General features: G+C 43.7%; 1 protein-coding gene across 5 annotated transcripts in view; it reads left to right on the forward strand.

Annotated features, from left to right (window-relative positions):
• Positions 1–25,409, forward strand: part of ATP2B4 (ATPase plasma membrane Ca2+ transporting 4) — an 84,994-nt gene extending 59,585 nt beyond the window's left edge. For 2 of the 5 annotated variants that reach the window (XM_036235316.1, XM_036235315.1), the window contains 13 exons: positions 178–420; positions 999–1,240; positions 2,220–2,451; positions 3,353–3,532; positions 4,240–4,327; positions 4,973–5,079; positions 9,023–9,214; positions 9,692–9,905; positions 10,473–10,684; positions 11,753–11,860; positions 13,707–13,883; positions 16,965–17,145; positions 22,175–25,409. In XM_036235316.1, coding sequence (XP_036091209.1) covers positions 178–420; positions 999–1,240; positions 2,220–2,451; positions 3,353–3,532; positions 4,240–4,327; positions 4,973–5,079; positions 9,023–9,214; positions 9,692–9,905; positions 10,473–10,684; positions 11,753–11,860; positions 13,707–13,883; positions 16,965–17,145; positions 22,175–22,200 — 2,202 coding nt within the window. In that variant the 3' untranslated portion in view covers positions 22,201–25,409. The remainder of the gene's footprint in view (positions 1–177; positions 421–998; positions 1,241–2,219; positions 2,452–3,352; positions 3,533–4,239; positions 4,328–4,972; positions 5,080–9,022; positions 9,215–9,691; positions 9,906–10,472; positions 10,685–11,752; positions 11,861–13,706; positions 13,884–16,964; positions 17,146–22,174) is intronic. The other 3 variants (XM_036235314.1, XM_016139770.2, XM_036235317.1) reach the window with 2 other exon arrangements.
• The last annotated feature ends 791 nt before the right edge of the window (positions 25,410–26,200 follow it).

Genomic DNA, 26,200 nt, shown 5'->3' on the forward strand with positions numbered 1-26,200 from the left:
TTGCATCAGTGTTTAAGTGACCCAGTAGACTCTACAGAGGATTCATAAGAATTCTGCATTTTTGTGTGGGACAAGCGAATGAAATGTGGAAAGATGTTGGCCAGGCAACGGTCTTTGACCTTTATTTGGGACAGCTCATTTGGTCCTCTCTCAAATCTTTTCTCTTGTCCTGTGTAGAAAATGATGAAAGACAATAACCTGGTACGGCATCTGGATGCTTGTGAGACAATGGGCAACGCCACAGCCATTTGCTCTGACAAGACAGGCACATTGACCATGAACCGCATGACAGTGGTACAGGCTTTTATCGGAGACACCCGTTACCATCAGCTCCCAAGTCCTGATGCCCTTGTGCCCAAGGTCCTGGACCTTATTGTCAATGGCATTTCTATCAACAGTGCCTATACCTCCAAGCTCCTGGTAAGTGCTTCCTTTGCCTGGACACCTAGAATGGACAGTTGGAGAAAACATTAATTTTCTCCAAGACAGTTCATTTTCTCTTGTTCATCCTGCCTGAATTGCCATCCCACATCGCATTTCCCACTCTTCAGTGAACATCTTTGGGGTAAGATGAGGGAATAAACCATGTGAGTAGATTGGGGGGTGGCAGATAGGTGTTTATAGCTGTGAAATGCCCTTCAATTACTGCATAAAGGCAAAATCTCCAGGAAGAGACCTCATGCCAATAGCAGAATTAGGCTTATCAGGAGTAAAGTACTCACTTTCCAGAAACTTAGAGGGCATTAGAATAAGACCTCACACAGGGTGAGACACCAGCACCAACCCCAGGGCACACTAAACACCCCTAATCCCTGGATAGCTCAGGGACCAGTTACCACTGACCACTGTCTGCCTCAAAAAAAATTGCTGTCCCCACCCTTCTCTACTTTGAGCTCAGGGTATAGATGTGAAAGTTTTGAGGGGAGTTCTTTCTTTCCTGAGTCCTCTACCTGGCTGAGGAGTCTTATTTAATAGTGCTTTGTATGTTTTTCTCTCAGCCACCGGAGAAGGAGGGAGGCCTGCCACGGCAGGTGGGCAACAAGACAGAGTGTGCGCTGCTGGGCTTTGTCACTGACCTGAAGCAGGACTACCATGCGGTGCGCAGTGAGGTGCCTGAGGAGAAGCTCTACAAGGTGTACACCTTCAACTCGGTGCGCAAGTCCATGAGCACAGTCATCCAGAAGCCCAGCGGCGGCTACCGCATGTACAGCAAGGGCGCCTCCGAGATCATCTTGCGCAAGTGAGTGTTCCTTCCCCTCTCCTTCCCTTCAAGACCCTCCCTCAGGAAGGTCCAGGTGGTGTGCCCCAGGCTGACACCTCAGAATGATTCCTGAGCCTTCTTTGGGTGGTGACATAGCAACTAGTATCTGAGCACTTACTAAGGCCAACCACTGTTTTTAAGTAACTGAGGTGGCTCATTTTATTTAATCCTCACAACTCAGTGAAGTAGATACTGTTACCATCTTTTTTACAGATGAGAAAACAGAGGTACAGGGAAGTTAAGGAACTTGCTCAAGGCGGTACAGCTAATAGTGGCACAGCCAGGATTCGGACCTAGGCCAGCCAAGCTTCTGTTTCCTAATCTGAAAGCATATAGTAATACTTGCCTACCTTACAGGGTTACTGTAATTAAATGATTCAATGTACATAAAGCACCTTGCACACAGTGAGTACTAGAAATGTTAGTTCTATGTTCCCTTTTCCTTCTCATTCTCAATTCTAGTTACAGGAAAGCTGCATAATTTAATCAAAGTGGCTAGATTATCCAGGTCATTAACGGCTGACCTACGTCAGCATAGAGTTCGTAACACAATTAGCCAGTACCTCAGCTTGGCTCTAGCTACCTCTGTTCAATGAACGAATTCTTGTTGAACACATCCTATCTAGTGGGTACTATTCCAGATACTGGGGACTAAAAAAGTCCCTCTTCCTTTGAGAAGTTCAGAAGAGCAGGTGATTCACAAATGACTGCTTCGCATATGAGTAGGAACAGATGGCATGAGAGAATCACATGTTCTGCCTACCTAGACCTTATCCATCTATAAGCACTACCTCCCCCGACCCCTTAGAACAAAGGACTCAGCCTAGTGATAGATAGAGATTTCTGGTCATAGAGCAGTCTTTAGAAGTAATGTATTGTTGCCAGAATATCTATAAAAGACTATAGGGACATACCGTGCGGGAAGAGGGTGCTGCTCTCTGACTGTGCACCTCCCCAGGTGCAATCGAATCCTGGACAAGAAAGGGGAAGCAATACCATTCAAAAATAAGGACCGAGATGAGATGGTACGCACTGTCATTGAGCCCATGGCCTGTGAGGGACTCCGGACCATCTGCTTAGCTTACCGAGATTTCAATGACGTGGAGCCCCCGTGGGACAATGAGAACGAGATCCTGACTGAACTGACCTGTATCGCAGTGGTGGGCATTGAGGACCCCGTGCGTCCAGAGGTGAGGCTTTGGCTTGGAGAAAAAGCAAGAACACATTAATAGAAGTCTTCCAGCAGCCCCTGGCTCATGTGCAGGCTCAGTGTGACCTACTGGGAAGCCACCAGGAGTCACGGGAACAGGGGTACTGATTCTGTGTCTAGTTGTGACCAACACAATGAGAATAACTGTTTCTGTGCTTCTGGCTTCACAGAACTGCTACAGTCTGGAACCAATGGGAGGTGGCATTCCTTCGGTTAATGCTGTCTTTTGGGTGAAAAGCATAGGTTTCACTGGGCTTATTTAGTTCTAAGAATAGTCGGGAGGTTGAATTAACCGCTGGACACCAGCTTTGTCTCTAGCCACCCTCTTTCAATGAACACATTTTTGTTGAGTCCCCCTAGAATAGCTGAACATTATTCTCAATGCTAGGGCATTTAAAAATGCTCTACTTCTAAGAAGTTCAGACTATCTATCAGTTGTCATGGCTCAGTGTCATGAAAGGGTGTCATGCGTTTGGGAAACTACAGAGAATTAATGTGGTTGGGGCATGGGCCAGGGAGGGTGGAGAGCGGTAAAAACTTCTACTAGAAATGAAGGCAGTGGCCAAATCTCAGCAGGTTATACAAATCTCAAAACTCTAGTTAAGGAGTATAGATTGTAAGTGTCAGAGTAAGCTTCTACACCTGGCTCCTGAAGCTCATTTCCCCTTCAGCTCACAATGCAATAAGGCAAATTCAATGTAAATATTATAGGCAGGGCAGAAGTGAGGTGACACCAAGTAATGTAAAAATGACCATACTTAACCTGTGCTCCACTGTTTCTAAAGTGCCTCTTGTCCATGGTGAAGAGACAGCTTACCAGGCGCAGCTTACCAGCATCACCAGCCCTATCTCCTTCTTTCCTCTTGCTTCACTCTCCACAGGTCCCAGAAGCTATTGCCAAATGCAAACGAGCCGGCATTACTGTCAGAATGGTGACGGGAGACAACATCAACACAGCCCGGGCTATCGCCACCAAATGTGGCATTGTGACACCTGGGGATGACTTCTTGTGCTTAGAAGGCAAAGAATTCAACCGACTCATTCGCAACGAGAAGGGCGAGGTGGGTCCTGGGTGGAAGGAAGCGGGGCCTCCTTTGGCGAGTGAAGCGTCGGTTCTCGTGTAAGGCATCTGGGACACATGGGAGAAAGTGGGTGGTTTTTAAAATGAAATCTATTCATAGTGAAACGTCCCTTCCACCAAAGCTGCTCAGATGATAAAACTGAGAATTCTTCTCATGATTTTCATTCACAAGCTAGCTTTTGAGACAGTGTCACTATGTATTCACATCTTTTTATTTTTTTCAATTGTGGGGTGATTTTGTACTGATTTCCCTCTACTTCATTTCTCCTCTGCCACTGCCCTGTAACTAGCAGTGGCACAGGTTTGTAAGAGGACGTGGTCTGGGTATGGTGAGACCCAAGCTTCCTGGTCCTCATAGATAGCAAACCTAAGACCTCAGAAGCACCACTTCAGTCACCTGAGCCAACAACTAACCCTGGCTCACCTCCTGTCAAGGGTCTAAGAAATAGGGGATTGGTGTCCAGGTAGGGAATTGGGAAGAGAAAGGAGACAAGCAGGGACTGAATGGTTACCATCCGCGAATCGCAGATTGAGTGGGTTGCTTCATCTCCAGTGGAGGCCGAGCTGACGCTTCCCCCTGGGCCATGGAGTGCTGTTGAACCAGTGGCTAGAGTGTGTGGGGAAGTAAGATTTTCCTGGATGGCTGTTCTGAGCTTCACTGACTCAGGTATTGTCTGGTGTTGGCAGGTGGAGCAAGAAAAACTGGACAAGATTTGGCCTAAACTTCGAGTCCTGGCACGATCTTCCCCCACGGACAAGCATACACTGGTGAAAGGTAAGATCAGCTCCTGAGTAGATGCCTGGGGTAGCGGAAGGCAGGCCAGGGTGGGGACATATAAGAACTATCAGCCAAAGCAACTCTTCTGTCCTGAAAAGGAAGATCCCAGGAGAGCTCTTAGGCTAACCATACAGTTTAGCAAACAACTGAGCACCTGGTGAGTATAAAGTTGTTTTCAAACATTATCATATCTTGTTTGCCAATAATACTATGAACAAGGCAGGGCAGGTTAAACTTCCCATTTTGCAAATAAGGGAGCTCGAGGCTGAGAAGACAAGCAACTTACCCAAACTGCCCAGCTAGTAAGTGGAAGTGGTAGAGTTCGATCCCAAGTCTCCGGCTTTAAATCATTTGGTTCTTTTTTTACCACGTAATATCTGCTCTAGGGCACCATACAGAGTGTCTGATGAGGTCAGACTTTCTTAGTTCAGAGTGCTACCCATGAAACAATTTACTGTCCTTGGGTGATAGTGTAGAACTTCTAGCATAGGGAAAAAGAAAGGAAAGAAGAAAGTAGGAAGGAAGGTGATGGCTGGGAGCAGGGAGGAAGACCAGAAAAGCACCTTTTGTGGGGAAACAGGGCTTGCCAGATGGCCTCGGATGATGCGTATGGAGTGACTAAGGTGTGTCTGCTTTTCCCAGGCATCATTGACAGCACCGTTGGGGAGCAGCGACAGGTGGTGGCTGTCACTGGTGATGGCACAAATGATGGGCCAGCCCTGAAGAAAGCAGATGTTGGTTTTGCCATGGTAAGCAGCTCAGCACAGTGTCTCTGTCTGACTGTAAGCTACCGTCTCCATCGGGAAGCAAGGGCAGACTTCCTGTACCTTCACGTCCTACTTTGTGCTATTTTCTCCAACTCCATCCCTACTACCTTACCTACCTAGCCAATAATAATACGTATAATGAGGGACCATCAGGTATGAAGAATAGATGACACAGGAAGGGAAATCAGAAGTATTCTTTACCCGGGAAAGCAAGACCAACTTAAACTTGCCCATGAACATAGTGATATTGTCTGCCTAGGCAAGCTATGGAAAATTCATGTTTCATATAGAATATGTACTCCGCGGCCAGCACTATTCATCACTCTGCTTTTCTCTCATGAGGCTGGGAGCATCAGAATTTCTTGGAGAGTTCATTTAAAGTTATATATTCCAAGGTTCCACAGTTGGATATCTTGATTCAGTGATATCTGGAGTGGGTCCTAGAAATATTTGGGTTTTCTTAATGGGCACATTTAGAAGCCCCCAGATTGCAAAGTACATCCTAGTACTCAAGTAGCTTATAACTGTAAGTCTCCCCTATATATTAAACTGATGATGATATTTAAGCAGTGGAAGGAGATTTGAGAAGTAATCTGTTTTTAGGATGCTCTCTTTAACAACAAAGTTTTTATTCTAGGAAATATCAAGAATATACAGAACCAGGGAGAATAGTTCAATCAGTCCCCACGTACCTGTCACCCAGCATTAGTTATCAACACTTGGCCAATCTCGTTTCCCTGGACTTTTCCACCCACCCCTCTACTTCCCCCATCTCCAGGTGAATTATTCTGAAGCAAATCGAAGACATGTGTCATTGTATAAAAATAAAAAAAAAGTCAGTATATGTCTCTGAGAGATATGTATTAATAAAATATATTTAAAAGAATCATAATACCATTATCTCATAAAAAATTGATTTATTACTATCATCGACTATCTAGTGAGTTTGCATTTCCCCAGTTGTTTCAGAAATGTTTTTTATAGTTTATTTGTCCAAATAAGATCTATACATTGCAAGTGTTTCATGCATCTTTTTAATCTCTTAATCTTTGACAGTAGTTCTTTAAGTGTGCTCCTCCTTCCAGCTATACCTGGAAATGTGGATTCTCAGTCCCCGCCCCAGGTCTACTGAATCAGAAAGCTTGGAGATGGAACCAAGTAATCTGTGTTTTTATGTGCCCTTAGTGATTCTGACACGCCCTGAAGTTTGAGAACCACTTACCCCATAAGTAAGATCCCTGTATCGAGTCCCCAAGACCACCCTCGACATTTGTGGGTTGACTAGAAGGACTTATAGGACTCAGCAGATAGTCATACTCATGGCTAAGTATAGTAAAGATATAGTAAGGGGGAAAGTCACAGGCAGAGTTTGGAGTGATCCATGTGCAAACTTCGTTATGCTCTTTCCCACCATGAGGGGTCACATAGAGCATATTCTTCCCCCAGCAACAAAAATGCAACAACATGTGTGTTGACTGGGAGCATTCTGAGAGCCAAGTTTCCAGATGTTAGCCAAGGGCCAACCTTGTAAACAGGCCTTTCTAAGGATAGCAGTCTCAGGCCCACTTGTTAATTCTTTTTCTGCACAATCCCTTTCCATCTCTTTTTCCTACCTATTTTAAGGAACCAGGTTGTTTGTCTACATAGAGTATCTCACAGAATGGATTTTGTTGGTTGTATTTCTATAGTGTCCTGTTTCTTTGTTCCTTGTATTTCTTATAAACTAGTAATTAGTTTTAGAAGCAATCAGATTCTAGATCCCATCTTCACTAGGGACTACAAAATTATGATATTCTGATTTTCTTTACGTATTAACTTGAATATTCTATAAAAAGAAATGTCCCCACATTGACTCTTTGGTTACTCTGAGGTTCGGTTCCTACATGAAAGGCAGATTAAATGCTTGAATATTTTCCTTTATTATCAGTTTTCAAAATAAAGAATTGACTTTTTATGGTCCTCCAAAGGAGACCAATGAATTTTTTTTTTAACATCATTATGAATTCACGGATTTAAGTGTGTTTGATGAGTTTCAATCCATTGTCCAATTCATTGTTTGATGTTCACACTGGCCAGTCATGAGCTTCTTCAGCCCTGTTGAGTCCTTTTGATAAAACCCAGCTGTGTCTAATCACTTCCGTGGTTCCTCGTATGACTGGGCGTTCCAGTCATGTGTATTTCTTGTCCTAGATCTGAAATCATCTGTTTCTCAAAGGAATCCTGCTTCCTTTTAGTGAGAAGTGCTATTTAGAGGACACAATCTGAATATCAGACTGTTTCTTACTACTGAATAAATCATTGTTTCTAGACCTTTTCGATGGACAAAGCTAGGAAATGTATCTCTATGTCTCTTTTGTGTGACTGTGTTTTTAAGTAAAAGATATCATGAATTTGTATTGGCATTGTCAATTCAATCTTAGAATTATAGAACTCTTCCTAATTTTATTTAACTTCCCTGATTCTACATTTCTTAAACTTTCCATTAGAGATTGCTTTTGAAACTCGTTTGTTTTAAACTTGTATAAAGTAGTTATATAATTCTAACGTCAAATATAGAAAACAAGGTCTAGCCATAGAAATCACCTCCACCCTGTTGTCTCCATAACCCATTGGTAACTTTTTTCTTTAGTTTTTGTTTTATCTTTCTGTTCGTTCCTTTAAAATATAATTAAATTAGTAATATTTTATATCCCACCCTCTAAGATAAGGGGAACTTATCTATAGTACTATCTGTTCGTACCTACATACATACCATGTACTCTTCCCCACCTTGCTTTTTTTTCATTTAACAACACCACTTGGAGATTATTCCATGGTAGTAAGTATAAATTCTTCCTTTCTTTTCCTCCTCTTTTTACAGTGCATGGTACAACATTGTGTGGATGTATTAGAGAACTTTTTGATGGGGAAACTGAATTGTGTGGTCTATCTAACAATTTTTGTTGCAATCTGGATAGGAAAATAATACTACCAGGTAAAGAGGACAAATAATCTATTAGTGCAAGCCAAATTAATGAATAAGCTCCTCAGGGGGTTACAGAAGCCACAGGATGTGGAATAGAAGTATGGGCTGGAGATGTTAGGTACAGCTTTGCAAGGCGAGCGGGGCTTAATTGAATGGGACATTAAAGATAGGTGAGATTTATAGAGATTGGGAAAGATGTTCCAGACTTGGGGAACTGGTATCAGTAGAAGTCTACTCTAAAAGTAAATGAGAGATTCAGGAAATTGTGAATAAACCATAGGTTTTGAGCAGAAGGATTATATAAGAACAGTTTGGAAAATGTTTCAAGTTCACTTACTGAGGGCTTTGACAGCCAGACTAGAAAGTTCACTTTTTCTAAAGTACAGCTTTCAACCCTTGGTATGTCTGTTCAGAAACCTTTAGTTAGTTCTTCCCTAGTGGCAGGATTTTGAACAGGATAGGACATCTGAACTGTGCTGCCAGACCACTTACTCCTCCTAGAAAGAGATGTTGGGTGACTTAAAGTTGTAGGACATACAAGGACTTAAATGAGATGCTGGTAGTGGCAAAATAAATTTAAGAATTTAGAGGTCAAATAGATAGGACTTGTTCCCTATCTTGTAATTCATTTCTAAGGTGGGGGCGGGAGTAGGAGGGAAGAGAGAAAGGAATGTCAACGACAGCTATAATTTGCATTCTGGGCTTAGGAGTAAGGTGGTGGCATCAGGCCCCAACACTTTTTTCTGTAGTGATAGTGACACATTTTTCTTTCATCTTCTTTAGGAGAGAAGGGGACTCGAAATCCATGGTTTTGTCTTTAGCATTTGTGTGGCCAGTGTGCCCTCTAGTGTTAGTCCTAGTTCTGAAGCTTCCTGGAAGTCGGGAAATGGAATGAGTTAAGAATGTAAATAAACCCTTCTTTATCCAGCTCCTCAGCTTTCCTTCCCCTTCGTTTCACAGGGTATTGCAGGCACAGATGTGGCAAAAGAGGCATCAGACATCATCCTAACAGACGACAATTTTACCAGCATTGTGAAGGCCGTGATGTGGGGACGAAACGTCTATGACAGCATCTCCAAGTTCCTGCAGTTCCAGCTCACTGTCAATGTGGTGGCCGTGATTGTGGCCTTTACTGGAGCCTGCATCACTCAGGTGAAGGGAGTATCTGTGCGTGGAGGGGGCCGAGATAGGGAGGAGGCAGGGGCTAAGGAACATGGGAAATGGGGTACAGTATGTCTACTGAAGAGTAAGGACAGTTTCCCCAGTGGTGTTGGGGCAGGAGTTAGCTCTACTAGGTTCACTCTCTCCTCCTACTCATGTGGGATGATGATAATTTATCTACTTAATTTAGCGCTTACATGTCAGCCACTGTGCTGAGCACTTATATGTATAATCTCCGTTTTTCAAAAACAACCTTACAAGTAGGTATTATCTGCATTTTACAGGTGAGGAACCCAAGACTTAAAGAGGTTAAGTAACTTTCTCAAGGTCACTCAACTAATAAGTGGCCAGTCCTGAAGTCTAGGTGGATAGCTAGAGCTAGGTCATCACAAGGACAAAGATGAGACTAATGAGTGAGGTGGGGTTGGTTTCCGAGGAAAGCTAAAAGGACTGGTCCTTCCCTTTCAGGATTCCCCACTGAAAGCCGTGCAGATGCTGTGGGTTAATCTAATCATGGACACGTTCGCCTCGTTGGCCCTGGCCACAGAGCCTCCTACAGATTCTCTGTTGAAACGTCGCCCCTATGGCCGAAATAAGCCTCTGATCTCACGGACTATGATGAAGAACATCTTGGGACACGCGGTCTATCAGCTCACAATTATCTTTTTCCTTGTCTTTGCCGGTGAGCCGAGGGTGGGGATAGGAGTGAGGCGGAAGTAGGGTGCTAGTGATGACGAGGCAAAAAATGACCCGAGGAAAGAAGACATCAGGAGAGCAAGCTAAGCACCAGACTAGGAGTAATGGCAGCTTCGCTTACCAAGTGCATCCTCTGGTCCTGGCTACAAGGAGCATTGTGCTAGTTTATGCAGTTCTTTAAGAATTTGACAAGGTTAGCTATGTTATACCTTTAAAAAAAAATAGATTATAAACTAAAGCTCCAGTCCCATTATAGTAGCACTAAGATTTAAACCTATGTCTGCCTGATTCTTGCGCACATAGTTTTATCACCGTACTGCACTACAAGAAGACATATCAATGGAGTAAATTGAGAGAGTAGGTCAGCTATGTTGAGGCCAGGGCTAACATTTAAAATATGGGATAACTAGCCTAGTTATCCCTAGTTATGCCGACTAGTTGGAATGGATACCAGCCATTGGCAGCCAGCATGGCCACACCGACGTGTTCTGACTTAACCCGAGCCCTCCTTGAGACCATTCTTACCCTCCAATGCTTCCCCTCTCCCCACTAGGTGAGAAATTCTTTGACATTGATAGTGGGAGGAACGCACCTCTACATTCCCCACCCAGCCAGCACTATACCATTGTTTTCAACACCTTCGTACTGATGCAGCTCTTCAATGAAATCAACTCGCGCAAGATCCATGGGGAGAGGAACGTCTTTGCGGGCATCTTCCGCAATCTCATCTTCTGTTCTGTGGTCTTGGGCACATTCATCAGCCAGGTGAGATTCAAGCTGGAGTTGGGATAGCAGGTCTGGGGTGACACAGACCAGAAGGTGGGAGCCAGGATTTTCTAAGTACCCAAAAATAGGAGTGAGAGAGTAATGGGGACTCGGGCTATAGGGTGAGCACTTTTGGATTCCCCATTGGCTTCCATTTGCACGTGACTCTGTAATTGGAGCCCACTGTGTCAAGTGCTCCAGTACAAAGCACCTGTACTGGAACACAGTTATCTTTTTCCTTGTCTTTGCCGGTGAGCCGAGGGTGGGGACGGGAATGAGGCAGAAGTGGAGTTTATTTGTTGGTAGCAAATAAAATAAGACTTGTAGTATCATTTCATTATCTTTCAAAAACCCAGAAAGCTCACAGAGTGACCGAGAGGAGCTCTCTTCTGCCCCCTTTCCATGCCTCCTGCCAGCACCCATGAAATGCGCATGCACGTGCTATGTGTGCTCTCTCCCTTCCCTGCTCCTTTGTTCTGAAGGGGGTCTTGGTAGAAAATGCTGTGCAGTTCACAGAGAAAGAGAAGTGATGGGATGGCGCACATGTAGTTGACAGATAAGCCTGGTTCGGCTCCTCCCGTGGGAATTGGGGTCAAGAGCATGGCTGTCTTGGTGGTAAGACGATTGGGCCCGTCCTTCTTGCCCTAGTCAGAGGTACACTTAACCATCAGCAGATACAAGAGAGATTACAAGCCCACCCTATTACGAAGGAGCTCCTTCCCCACCCCTAAGCAGGGTGTTTCCCTTATTTGCCCCCATCCTCAGTTCCTCTTCTCCATCACTGTGCCTTCTCTTTGTCACTACAGGCTTTAGTGACAAAGTGAACCTCCAGCTCCACCTGTGCTCCCCCAGCTCTTATGTAAATAATTTTCATAGTAAATGTATCTGTCTCCCTATCAGAGTGCTCTGTAAAGATGGTTTGTGTCTGTCTCCCCTTCTGGATTTCTTCTTTCTCCTTTCCCAGTAGGCATATTAAGACTTGTACCTCAGGATCATGAGGCCTTGGCTGGAGGGCTAGCTATCTGTTACTCACCTCCCTCACGGTGGGCTGTCCCTTCTCTGTTCTAGATTCTCATTGTGGAATTTGGGGGTAAACCCTTTAGTTGTACGAGTCTCACCCTGTCCCAGTGGTTTTGGTGTCTCTTCATTGGCATTGGAGAACTGCTGTGGGGCCAGGTGAGTACCGGTCCGCCCTCCCTCTGCCCGCCATCTTCTCCTTTCCTCCTCGCCCTCAAGTTTTCAAGTTCTTCCCATCATGTAGAATCTCAGGAAGGAGTGATCGGTACCACCGCTTCAGAGGCTTTGGATCTCTTCTTTAACCATGCCCGGAGGCAGGCAAATTCCTTAGCTTCTCTGAGATGGTAGTGGAAATTTTCAATAGAATTTTGCTAAAAAGAAAAAAAGTTAGGGTCTTAGCAATAGAAGAGTTTGTTCTAGTGAAGCTGCAGTCTGGCTCTGGATGCTGTGTTGACTTAGTTTAAGGTCTCTCCAGCTCTTGTGTTTCTCACCATGGCCTATATGGGTTGAATGCCTGACTCTCACCTAAAATATATCCAGACTCACCGGGCCTCTAGAGAAGCAGTGTAGCAGACAGCTCAGAGCATGGACATGGGATCCACCGCCTGGGTATGAATTCCAGCTCTCCTTTTTATAAGCCGAACCTTGAGCACATTCCTTAACCATTCTGTGCCTCAGATTCCTCAGCTTAGGATAACAGGGTCATTGTTAATCGTTGTTAATCAAAAACTCAGTTACTACACAGAAATGACTTAGAAATGTCCAGAACCATGTAAGCACTCAGTAAATGTTAGCTGTTAATATTATGATAATATCATCAGGTCTAGTGAGAGTTTTATTCCCTCCCCCCAATACAACTTTATAGGAGCCTTTCATCCTCACTTCTGCCCTGGGCTGTCCCTTTGTTCTGCAGACTCTAGGGCTCTACTAAATGGTGCCCAGCCACCTGAGTAATGAAAGTTTTGCTCTAACTGGCTTCAAAAATTCCTCCCCAGGGCTGCTGGCCTTTCCCCAGAGAAACGATAGTTGGATAGTTGTCGTACCTCCTAATGCCTCCCCAATTAAGCCCCATTGTTTACCAGTAAATCCCTAAAGCAGCTTACGCTTGGGCGAAGCCCAGTTGTTTCACCTACTGTTTGAGACTCATCCGAGTCTAGTCTCACAAGTGATTTTGTGGACTTGATGCCAGATAACAGCCATCCTTCCAACATCCAAAAGCAGAACTTTGACATTCTTGCTATTTCAAAACACTCGGTCCATGTTGCACTGTCCACACAACCCCTTTCCCATCTGAGCCCTATCCACTCTTCCTCTTGTTGGTAAAGGAGACCTGATCCAACAGGTACTGAGCTCACCAAATGATTTATTTTGAATTGCAAGCCCAACCTATTGCTCCATGACTTCTGCTAATACTCATATGTCCCTTCTTCAATGGCCTGTCCCACCTACTTCCTCACTCCAAGCCCAAGGAGACTTTTAGTATCCTTTCACTATAGTTTTATAACACAGGAATTACTTTGCATGTGGTAACTAAGAAGAAGCTCATTCTTTCCCAACACTCTCTCTACTCCTTACTCATATGCATAATGTGACCATCCTGCCCCCAGACTTGATTTCCCACACATCCTGGTATTGGTCCCTTCCTACTATGTACCATGCATCATAGTTCTGCTTCTCTGTAAAGACACAGGGCAAAATGGAAAGGAAGAGCTGAGGCAGAAGGAAGAGAATGAAGTATATAACTAGGCAGATGGCTGGTCAAATTCTAGAATATAAGTTATCCTTTGGATGTCCACAAATACAGAAAACCTTCCTGAGGTCCTGACAGCTGGTAGGTACTTGATGAATGCTGCTCAAATGGACTGGTTCTTCTGCTGTTATCCCAGTGGGAAGGGTCACAGGGCAAAGAGTAACCTCCACAAGAGCCTGACCCATACAAGTTGAGTGACAGCTGTTCTCACCCTGACTCTGGTGTCTCCCCTTTTCCTGCTGCACCTGTTCTCAGGTAATCTCCACGATACCTACCCAATCCCTGAAGTTCCTAAAGGAGGCTGGGCATGGCACCACCAAAGAAGAGATCACCAAGGATGCAGAGGGCCTGGATGAGATTGACCATGCAGAGATGGAGCTGCGCCGGGGCCAGATCCTGTGGTTCCGGGGCCTGAACCGTATTCAGACTCAGGTACTCTGATAGCGGCCTAGCCGTACCCTGAAGGAAAAAATCTCCCATCTTGAGAGGTGTTGGGAGGGCAGCAGTTCTTGGTCGCCAACATCTCTTCTCCTCTAAGGCCCACTACTGGTGGGCAGCCCTAGCTCACTAGCTTGAGGGGAGATAGGGGAAGAGGGAGCTGCATGAGTATACCTGAGAGGAAAGTGGTCATAGGGTCTAGAGCATGGGACACCAACTGTTAGCATAGTCCTTTAGCTTCGGGTTGGTTCTAAAGCCCACTTTTCCAACCTCCATCAACTTCCTGCATGAGACCTTGCAAGTACTGGACCTAAACTAAGGTGGGAAAAGTTCAGAGTCATCCCCTACCCTTCAGAAGGAAGGAGTTAGACAATATCTCTATGTTAGCAGCCCCAGCAGACACTTAATGTATGTACATCCTCGAGCTGCTATTAGAGTGAGCAATGTAGATGTTAACCGGAGGATCTTTATAAAAGAAACTCACCCTCTTATATCTTCCCCACTTGAAATTTAAGGCCATGGTGGGGAGTCTGATGGCTAAGTATGTATAAATGGCAATAGTCTCTCAATGCCTGACTATCTTTTGCAGGATTCAGACTTGCTTCCCAAAAAGGAATAAGCTATAATTTCTTCAAATTTTTCCTTTCTTGCAATTCCTGAAATGGGAGAGAAGCTGCTCCTAATGCTCTTAAGTCCCCTGCCTATAGCCCTACAGAAACTTTTTTCCCCCTATTTTCCATGCAACTCTACCTTCTCCTAGGTGAATGGGCTGGTCTAGGTATTGATAATCCTATCACTTTCCCCACTCTTGCCCCAATATATACCTCTATTGTGTTAGTCCTGAGATTTCCCATCTCAAGAAACTAAATCCCAAAATCTCAAAGGTGCTCTCCTGAGAACAGACCTATTCCACTCTACTGAAGATCCTGGAAATAAGCTTCACTCTCTAAAATTAGTGTTGTAGATGTTTAGAAAGCTCCGTAGTCAAGCCCACCTCCTTAGGGTGTGGAAAAGAGAGGTGCAGTGAATATTTAAACTAAATACCTGCTGGGAACTGGTTTCCCATAGGCAAGGCAACAGGTGGAGTGGGAAAGAGGGGCCAGGGAGGGAACACTGGGACGCCTTTCCCCTCTCTTGAGTCCTTCCTCCCAGAGAGGGAAATCCCCACAGGACCTGTACATATTCTAAGGACACCCAGAGTTCCTACTCCCGCCCCGCCCCCTCTTCAGGCTGCTGAGCCCATCCCGCAATGGCCTCATGTGCCCAGAGAACCTGGTGATTTTGGCTCCTGTCACTGAGGCCCCAGTGCTTTCCTTTAGGTCTGCTCTCTACAAAATAACCTGTCTGCTTTTCTTTCCTTCAGGATCCTCTGCCTCCTCTTCTACTTTGTGATTTCTTTCCCAGCCAGGATTCCCTCATTCTACTGTCTCCTGGTTCCCTGAGACCTGAGATTCATGGATCTCCCTTCCCTCTTCCACTGCCGATTTCCAGTCCCTCAGCTGTATACCTTTATGTTTAGTTTAACTACCTACATAGCTTTAGGAATCCTGCTTTTCCCTATTGTAGTATGAGGTAGTTGGGCCAGAATGGCATTAAAGCCTGAACTTCAGCAGCAAAGGCTACCTGCCACAAATCTGTGCCATTGCAGCATGCACCTGCCTCTGTAAGCAGATGAGGCCAGCTGAAGCTCACTCCTGGCACAACTCTTTAGCCTTAGCAGGGCTCTAATCAAACCCCCACCATCTGATTGTTGCTCTTTGTCACCATTCTCATTGCAAAACTTAGGGATGGGACGTGTTGCCAAGCTATTGTCCTGTCCTGGTCCCTTTAGTTTAGGGAGACCTAAACGCACTAGAAAGCAAAAGTTTGGGAAACAAAGGGTAGAATCTTAGGAAGGTAAATTTGGAATCCAATTTCATTATGGAGGTTGGGACCTTGTAACCCTAATAAGCAATGAGGAAGATGTCTCTACAGCCCTTTCTTCCATGTAGCTGAACCCTCCCCGCATGGAAACCCTTCCTCCCACAGGATGAGGCTTCTCCATCCCCTGGAACTGAAAACTGAATAATGTGATGAAGGGGTGGTATTTTAGCTCAGAATCCAGAAACTAGCCTTGAACATTTTATGGCTTCTCAGGAAGCTTTGCAAATAAGAATAACTGTCTGAATCACAAGGTGTCTGCTTTCCCAACTTCTCTCCTGGGAAATAAAGTCAGATGAATGGAATCAGTACTTTTCCTGCATTCTTGGGAGGCTGGCCCTTGGTATTAAGCATGCGGGAATTTTTAAGGTGATTCTACCAGATTCCAAAGAATAAAGGAATTACTTTTGATTCGTTCCTTGTTACTTAGGATGGTAGATTTGACCTTGGCCCCAGAACTAGACCATTGTTGGAAAACAAATGGCATGAATTGCCTTTCTCTCAGAGAGATAAGACCCTGGAGACCAGAGACCACTGTATAGGGCTAGACTTGCAGCTGCTCACCATCCACCAATACCAACACTCTTTCTGCTGTTCCCTCAGTCTAAATGCTGAGCTATTGTCAACATTTCTGCCAGACATTTCCTGACATTACAGCTAGTAACATTCTTCCTAAAGAGCCTAGCCATTGGATATCTGAGCTCCATTCTTGGGCCCTGTCCACTTCAGCCCAAGGAGTGGGTGTCTCAAAGAAGAAACCCAGAAGAGGATGAGCCCAACAATCTGTGGTCACCTACGTATGGGCTACAACATGCCTCTGTTTTTTCTATAAACACATGAGTTATTTTCCTGGAAAATCTATAAAAATAGATATTCAATTTAATTGATTTAGAAGAGACTGGATCCTGGCTGAATATTTGGACTCCAGGTCAAATTGTTCCTTAAATGAAGTGTGATGTGCAATTAATGTGTTTCCCCTGCTCCTCCCCATTGTTTTATGTGTGAGGGAATCTCTCTCTGGCTTTCTGTCTCCTATATCCCCTTTGCCCAGCTCCTTCCATCCCCCTTCCCTAACCCTCCAGAACCCTCCCTTCCTCTTTCTTCACCTCTTTCTGACTGTAGAGCAAAGCTGTTTCACTCTCTGATTCTTTGCAGATCGACGTAATTAACACATTCCAGACGGGAGCCTCTTTTAAGGGAGTCCTAAAGCGACCGACCATGGGTCAACACCTTGATGTAAAACATGTTCCTAGCTCATCCTATGTAACAGTTGCTCCAGTCAAATCTCCCCCCACCACTTCTGTTGCTGCTGCTGTTTCATCTCCTACTCTGGGCAGTGAGTGATAGTCTATTATGATGCATGATTTGCTAAAATGACCACAAGAGAGCACGTGGCATCCACTTTCACCAACTGTGGTTATCTTCCTTTTGGTTTTCCCCTTTGATCTTTGACTTAAGGGAAGAAAAATGGGACCAAAATCCCATTCCCAAACCAGGCTGTTTGCCCTTTTATTTTACTTACTTATCTATTATTTATCTATTGAACTATTTATTTATTTACTTACTTAACTTACTTACTTATTTAGTTATTTTTAATTTTTAAAAACTATAAAACTGTAAGTAACCATTTTAAAGACAACAGTCATGTTTTCTGATTGTTCTTCTGCATTGCTTGTTTATTCCTTGAGTTTTTTGTCTTGCTTTACTTTATGTTTTTGTTTTTGTTTTCTGCTTTGTTTGGATATGTTGTTGTTATTCCTCTCCTCTCCTACTCTGAGTCTAAACTCTATCCTCTAAGGTTAAATGTAATGTTAGTCTGAGTGAAAACCCTAGAACTCTCTTCACTGAGGGGCAAGTTTGAGATCTCCTGAGAAAAGGTATGAAGGGAGCTATTGTTCCCATTAGTTTTTTTACCAGTAGATTTGTCATAATTGAGCTAATATTAAAGTTAGACACTAATAATGGCTTTTTTTTTTTTTTTTTTGGCTACCACTCTATTATTAGCTGGCAGTACTGGCATAAAATTTATAGCTGAATGTGAAGAAACGAAGGTGTTCAGTTCAAATGCACAGGGCTGAGCAGCCCCATTATTTTACTTTTCAGGGATTTTAAACCAAATTCTGGTTTAAGAATCAATTAATTTACCTCTGGGTAGAATTATATGAAAAGGTAAAAATAACTATTTTTCTTCAGCAGTTAAACTTCTTTTTAAAGGAATTTCTGAAGAGCAACCTTTTTTTTTTTTCCTCCTTTTCTCTAGGAATAGAATAGAAAAATAGAAGCAGGAAGTTTGAAAATTGTTCTCACCTATAGCAAGCCCTTCATATCTTATTTTGCACATAAACTTTTAGGAACTCCCTCCTCAGCCAGCCTGTTTATTGGAATGCTCTCCACACTCAACCCAAGATCTGATGTTCTCATTGGTAGATTGCTGGATTCTTGCTAATGCTTATGCCTTTGTATTCCTGGTCATTTTACCATCCCCAAGTGGGACACAGAGAGGAGAGAGAAATCAGTTTGCTGATAGTGCTATTACCGTATTTGGTAGGAAAGGAGTCTCTCTGTAGTAAGTATATTGTGGGCTTCAAATATCTAAGTGTTTGTCTCTCCCTTCCTCATAACCCCCTCTCCAACCCCGGGATCGGAGGGTGAAGAAAGAATGGTTGCCCTACCTGTGGTTCCCATGATTGTAAGCTATGTAGGTTGACCAGACTTAGATCATTTGTTGTTTTTCTAACCAACTATAGTGTTCTCATGCGAGGTATGGGGATGGGGTAGAGTTTTATATAGATACATATTTCATTAGACCCAAAGGCAGTCAAAGAACTAAATAAGCCTTACCTTGAAAATATCCCAGAGCCTCTCACTCTAATTCCCCAATATTCCTCTCGTATTTCCATTTTACTCTGATTTTGCCATGTCCTGCTAACTAGTTTCTGTTCTTTTTAAATCATGCCTCTCTTTTAGGAAGGGTTAGTGTCAGGTATCCCAGCGATGTGAAGGTAGAAGGAGACTAAGCAGAAGACAGAGCCTATTAGGCTCTTGTAAAGGCCACCACTAGAGGATATGCTGCAAACCATCAAACACTAGACAGTCAGGAGGGACAGGCCACACCTGCTCTTTCCCCAGCAGTGCCTTCTTCTTTGGAGGTCCTAGAAGTTATAGTCATACATTTTAAAACCCCCTTTCCCATTCCAGATCTCCAAATCAATTCAATTATTTACCTGCCCTTCGATATAGATAAATCTCTTAAGATTTTCCTCTATAGGAAGGCCTTAATCTCTTCTCTTCCCCTGGTTTCTGAAACGGGGAGCAGAACACTATAGAATACCAGCTGAGGAGATGGAGTCTTCACCTACCCATTCAGTGAGCTCCAGAGAGTGGCCCCGATCACTCACACCTAACTGAAGATCTAGCCTGGTTGGGGCTCCTGTGTCGTAAGAAAGACTTGCCTTTTGAACAGCCATTTCACCTGTAGGACAAAGGCCACAGAAGAGACATTTCCCAGAGGTTTTGAGAGATGACCAAGAAAGGAAGGGTTGATTGGCTGAGTTGGAAAGTGCCTACAGCTTTCACAGCACTCACTTCACCGGCTGTGTCTTGTTCCCCATACACTGCTCACATACCAGGCAGCATGCATCAGGAAGGGAAGATGCCACCACTTGGGATGAATTGATGATGGTATATCTGTGTGATTGTTCATCAGCATGTGTTATATATTCTCTGAGGCCAGTGTTGGAGTTGAGGAGCATTCTGGCACAGCCCCATGCCCTCTACCCCCTCACCCTTCTCTCCACCCACCAGGCCACCAGATGGTCCTCCCTAGCTCTCTGACTCTTCTTCATTTGAGCTTCCCTTGCAGGTGGCTGGTTTCCCTTTAGATTCCAGAAGTCCTGCATTCTAGCCGGATGACTGTTCTTTGCTCCCCTAAAGAAGAAATTTTCCCTATTTTTTCCATCTATCCATCTATCCCGATTCACTCTTATCTCCCTTATTGTTTACTTGTAACAGTGTTATGATCACCCCAACAGGTGAGAGGAAAAACCAGCAAACAGGGCTCCAGACCCTCACTCCAACCCTAATTTTTAAAAATCTGTTTTCTACATCAGACTTCACATATAATTATTTTAATAAAGTATTCAATTGCTTAAAAAAAATAGAAGCAGGAAGTTTGAAAATCACTGATTTCAAAGATGATCAACTGGTGGTATAAAGGTACATGTTTTCCTACAGTACTTGTCAGAAGTTTTGAGATCTCAAGAGCAGGTGAAAAGTATAGGCTCTGTTATCATTCATGCAGGGGGTGGGTCTGGCTTCGAACCCATCTCTTGACCAGGGCCAAGGGAGAAGGCGCTGAGTTTGGGTTTACTTAAACCAAGTTGCCTTGCTCTAAGTTTGAAGTAACTCAATTAAAATTTGGGACCTCCCAAAGATCAGGTGGACCCTTTGTTCCATCGATCTCACCTAGATCTAGAGCAAAGAAAACGTGACAGGTAAAATTCACCCATCAAATGGTTAATAGGAATCACAGAAGGATGGAAAAGTAGATCCTTACTTTCTGTTCAGCCTGGTGAATAAGTGCCCAGGTTCCTTGATTCTTCTTGGCTGAGGTGTTGAGCTGATTCTATTGAGTGGCAGAGTTCTTTACCTTCTACGCTCTGAGTACCCTCAGTCCTGGATGGGTCTGCTAGGCTGTTATAAATTGAGACAAGATAAGGAAAGCCTTAGCCAGCAGAGACACAATTTGAGTGACCCTTCTCTGCATATTATTTCTGAAGTTTCTATACAGTGTGATAGGAAGCACTGGGACAGGCTATCTAACCAATTTATTTGCTTGACTCTTTGTGTGCCCCTCACTCTTGCCTCTTCTCCAAGAACATATTCCTTGCTTAAACAGCAGAGGAATGAAAGAGATGCCCTACCTCAACGTTCATCATTCTCCCTATTTCCCTCCCCACCTCTATAGTTTCTTCTATGTTACTCCCATTTCTTTTCCAAGGGAAGAATTTGTTTTAACAAGACTAGGATCAGCCACCTCCCAACCACAAAAATCCTATAGTGCTTCTTTTTCCCCTGGCATCTCCACCCTCTCAGGATCTAGCCTCGCCCTCCATCCCGCCTCAATCCTACTAGCACAGTTTCTAAACTAACCCTCAGAGAGGACTGCAGTTCAGAAAAGTAGGCTGCCAAAGAGCAGGTGCCTCTGGATAAAGCAAAGGCTGGTGACAGGGATCAACTATGGTCAGTTTTTTTCCCTTTCTCTAAATTGATTGAATCCTCCCCTTTTTGTGCAGTAGAATAAAGACTTTAGCACTTACAGGGCAATGCATTTATGCATTTCCTTTTGCCCAATAAAACTACATCTGCCATCTGCTTCATCTACCTCGACAGAAAAGTCACTTGTTTGTAGTAGCACTGCCCCCTGGATTGGGTGGTTTCTCTCCTGGTCCCATCCTTTCCCTTCTCCACATAAGATCATGCTTCTTTTCACAATTTAGAAACAGCTGGAGAAAACGGCATGACTGAGTGCAGTTTCCAAGTATCAGAGTCAAGGACATGCATTTGAATTGTGAGAGCCAAGTCTTCTCTCAGTAGTCAGGAAGAGGGCATCTTTTGATACCTTTGATACCTGTATTTCATCTATATCTTCCAAAAAAGAGACAGAAGGAAGGGGACAGTGTGGAGGTTGTGTGATACAAATACATACACATTTCCTAATGAAAGCACTTTTTCAGTTGGAGATTATTAATTTTAATTTCTTGCATGCTGCTGACACAAATGAAGATTGGTTTGTCTGCCTTGCTGCACTGTGTTCATGGTCACTTATCACCCAAACTTATTGTGTGCAGATTGGTATGTGTTTGGCTCTTTGAGGGTTTTAAACAGAACTAAACTTCGATGTGTAATTTTTCCATTCCACATTCGCAAAATGTTTGGCCTCAACACAGAAAGCCACATGTCTGAATCATCTTTTAAATTTGGCTGTTAATTTGCACCTAGTTCCAGTGTCCTTGCCCTCCATTCAAAAGAACTAATGAACCTTTTTGTTTTCTGTTTCATTTTAAGAGTGGATTGTTTGGGAATGCTAACTTCACTTTGGGTTTTCTACTTTTTTAAATGCAGCTTCGAAACAGCCTAGTTGTTTGCCATTACTCACCCCACCCCACTGCAATGCTTGAAATTTGAGCCATGTAAATGTTTTTAGTATTCCATGATCTCTTCTTATATGTGTGGTTTTTGTTATTGATCAGTAATGTTTTATAGTGTAGGTTTTGTTTCTCTCCTCAAACCACCAGTCTTTTTTTTTTACTGGCCAATTCTCATCTTTGTATTTTCTCACCTTTCTTTTCCTTCCCCTGATATAGATCAAAGTAGTCAAAGCATTCCATAGTTCCCTCCATGAAAGCATCCAGAAACCCAAGAACCAAAACTCCATCCACAACTTCATGACCCACCCTGAATTCGCCATAGATGAGGAGGTGCCACGAACACCACTCCTGGATGAGCAAGAGGAGGAAAATCTCGAAAAGGTTTCTACGTCTGGAACTAGGGTGCTACTGTTGGATGGTGATGTCACTCCGTATGCCAACAAAAACAACAATGCGATGTGTTGTAGCCAGGTGCAAATTGTTGCCTGCCACCCGGACAGCCCTCTGCACAGCCTGGAGACATCAGTTTGAACTTCATTCTCTGACTCCTATTCCTCCTTTTCCTATTTCCTGTTCATCTCTCCCATCTGTAAAGTGATGAGGGGGGTTTTCACTGTCACGTCAGCTGCTCCGAAGTATATGTGAGTGACCCGACCACGAAGAGGCAAGAGAATAGACCTACAAGGATTTTGACTTAAACTTGAGTCAAACCCCAGGCAGGTAGTGAATGGTAGATTCTACTTCTTGGGCATATCGATTGTCATGTCTAAAGAAAGGATACAGTCCTCTAGGCATCCACCCAACCCAAGTTCTCCCCCAGTATTCATACATACTTTGCCATCTCCTGACTTCTGGATTTATCCTATGAGTCTATGCCATTTATAACCTCAGTTGAGGGTTCAGAGAGACAAATGTTCTCAGATGAAATATTTGGAGGCAGGAATGGAATATACAGAATTAGCCGATAGAAGTGATTGTTTTTAAAGCAATTTTCCCATCTTGAAAACTTATACCTAAAACCCTCTAGCTCTTTCTCCCCTCTGGTCAAACCTCCCCAGATCTTTTGACCATTGTCTTTCTTTCCTTCACTTTAAGAAAGTGGAAAGGACCTGGATGAATTGGGTCGACTTTGACCATTCTCCCTTCTGGCCCTGGTGGAACCCTTGATTTAGTTCTAGGAGCAGATCCGTTTTCTTTACTAAAAGGGTCCTTTTGAAGCCACTGAGAATAGTTAAGAATGTGTTCCCGCTATTGTCAGGTTATCTGCCTCTAAACTGCCATCTTGTCGGGCTTGTTTGGTTTCTAAGTGCCAGGGAGATCAGCCTTGACTACAAAGCTTGCATAGGTGTGGTAGTGGTTTTTACCATAAGTCTGAGCTTTCTCATATTCCTAAAGTGGCAGCAAAAAATGAATTGAGAATGACCCTGCCTCCTAACCGAACTTGGAATATTGAGGACCAGAAGCTGGCAGGTCTAGGACAAGACAGACAATCAAAGCCAACTCTTGTGAAGTCCTCCTTGGGGAGACCACTGCTGCTTTCAAAACCGTCTGCCAAGGCTCTTCCAGGGTACAACCTGGTTGTTGGAGGATTGAGTGTTGAGAAGCTCCAGGAGAGGCCAAAGGGCTATTCAAGCAGGATCTGAGAAACCAAAAACCTTGAGCTTAGGTGGCTGGGTATCAACTTTGATATTCCCTCCAGTTTTGTAATTCTGTTCTTCACGGTGTCCCCTAACTTGTTCAGTCTCTGAAAAGTTCCCAACCTTTCTCAAATATTCTGATTCTGAAAATATGTGTCCTAGGTGGGAGGCTCCACTGATATTTTGCTGACTTAAATGGAGCAAAAGACATACCCCGAAAAGCTGCTCCTTCCTCTCTTCCTTTCTCTCACATGCTCCACTCCAGCCGCTCTCCAGAACGTGCTCGCCAGCTGCACAGTAAAGCCCTGTGCCTTTTCCCCCTGAACACTGCCCAAAGCATCCCCTTTCACCTGCTTCTCTGGAGCTGGGGACTTGACAAGGAGAATTTTTTAAGTGTTCCTTAATGGGACAAGGTGGAGCCATGTTTGTAGCAGCTCCATTTTTATCCCTGCTGATGTTGACTTAAGCTCTTCTGTGTAGGGGTTCACTCATGTCTGCCAGTCTCTTCTCCCACTGGATAAATGAAGCCTGCCTCTCTCTTTACAGAGCAATGGGAGTGGAGAGATGGGGCTTGAGGCTCTTATGAACTGCCAAAAGTCCATTTGTGAAAGCAAGGGGACCCAGACCTATCCTCTCCAGCCTTTTCTTCTGACTGCCTCCTCCCTCATCCTTTCACCTGAACTGTCCAAAGTAGGAAGAGTCAAGAAACAATACCCCCTCTCATCCCCCTTACTATAGATTCTACCAAATTTGATTTGGATTTTGTAAAGGTTACAAAAAAGTTAAACGTGTCAGTGATTTTTTTCTCTCTGTCTTAAACGCTCATGGAGGAGGGAAAACAGCTCATACAAGGTGTTAGGTGTTCACATGTATATTTATTAAGTACATTGGAAGATTTAGTTAAGTCAAGTCTTTTATTACCTCAGATCAGTTTTAAAAAACAAGCCAATAACAAACTTTGGAGGCTATTTTACCATTCCTTTCCCAAAAGACTCTCGTGGTGCCTAACAGGTTACTCCAGAGAGCTTATGTCTATTCGTTTAAAGTCAACAGTTTTTTGTGTATTCTAGTTTCCATAGTAGGAGAGAAAAAATAGAAATATTATGCAAAAAAAATATATGGTTTTCTTTAGATCAGAAACTGGTATTTTTGAGTCAGCCATATGTATTTTGTTTAAAAGATTTAAAATAAAGTGCTGTCACGTAACCCTGTGGAGGAAGCACCTTAACCAGCTGTTCAACATGACAGGTGACTTAGTATGTTTGAAATTGGTTTTAAAACCAATGCACCGTAATTCCTTTCTCCAAACAGCCATCTTTATACTTAGGGGAAAAAAGTTGTTGGGTTCTAGACTTTTTTAATATAAATTCTGTTGATATGGAATTGAGCGTTTATGTGCACATGTTTTTTATATAAGTTTTTTTCTATTCAGTTTCAGTGATCCAACTGGCAGTGAGTAAATATGGCATAAGTTAATAAAGCTTTCCCCCAAAATGGTGCTTTGAATTTGAAAAGGGTCTGATGGGGTGAGGGGAAAATATTGTCCTAGATTGGTCCCTTGATAAATCTAGAAAAACGGACAGTAAACTATAGATGGGAATGAAAGCATCCACCAAGAAGGGACAGTCATCGGAAAATGAGTATGCACCCACCATGGAGATAGGTGCCAGGCCCTCTAGTAAGCAGTGATTAAGCTCACAGGCCTTAGTTGGATTTTGTTTTCTTGATGAATAGCTGGCAGAGTGGTACCCAAGACATAACCATCTCTTGGGCTGCAAAGATATTCTGATTTGGGATTTGTACTTTTTATACTTTTTTTTTTTTTAAACCTCCTCTCACCCCTGGAATTTTCCAGTAGTGAGTTTTTATGCAAGGATCTGGGCTTGGGACATCTTCCCCTCCTCTGAAAAGGTTCCATGCTAAGATGGGAGATAGAGCTCTAAATGGAAAAAAACAAAGGCTGGTTCTAGCCCTGGCTGACAGTCTTGGAGCTAGGTCCTTCCCATAGGAAGACCACCTAGAAATCCCTCTGGCACTTGTGGCTTCTTTGAGCTTCAAAGCAGAACCAGTTAAATCTGAGTGATTGATTACCTCACTGCTGGAAACCCAGAGGGATGTGGCAAGTTCACATTTACCCCAAAACCACCAAATTCAGAGCTTCCTTTTTTTTCTGCCTTCCTTGTCTAATGATTGAAGCAGCCCATGATCCCATTGCAAAGTACACGCTTCCTCACTTTTCATAACAAGGGACTGTCCCACTTCAGTGGTGGGGTGAGGCATTCATAAATGCTCACTGTTCGTAAGCCATTCCAGCCCCTTCCTCAGAAAAGGCCACACACCTTTGCATGGAGTTCAGTGTCAGTCCTTCGCCTCCCCAGCCCTGCTGTCAGACCTGCGGTCCACTTTCCTCTTGATTCAGAGAGATGGAGGGAGGTGAGCTCCCCATGACTAAGCTGGCCTCTGGTTCGTGTTTTCTCCCCATATGTATATATGCCATATGTGAATATGCCATATATATGTGCCAACAAATCTATCTATGTTCTTTTCATATCAGCACGCAGATAGGAATTTCGAGTTTCTTCTTTTTTTTTTTTTTTTTTTTGTA

Source organism: Rousettus aegyptiacus, unplaced genomic scaffold (genome assembly GCF_014176215.1).
Source record: "Rousettus aegyptiacus isolate mRouAeg1 unplaced genomic scaffold, mRouAeg1.p scaffold_m13_p_17, whole genome shotgun sequence".
Lineage (NCBI taxonomy): Eukaryota > Metazoa > Chordata > Mammalia > Chiroptera > Pteropodidae > Rousettus > Rousettus aegyptiacus.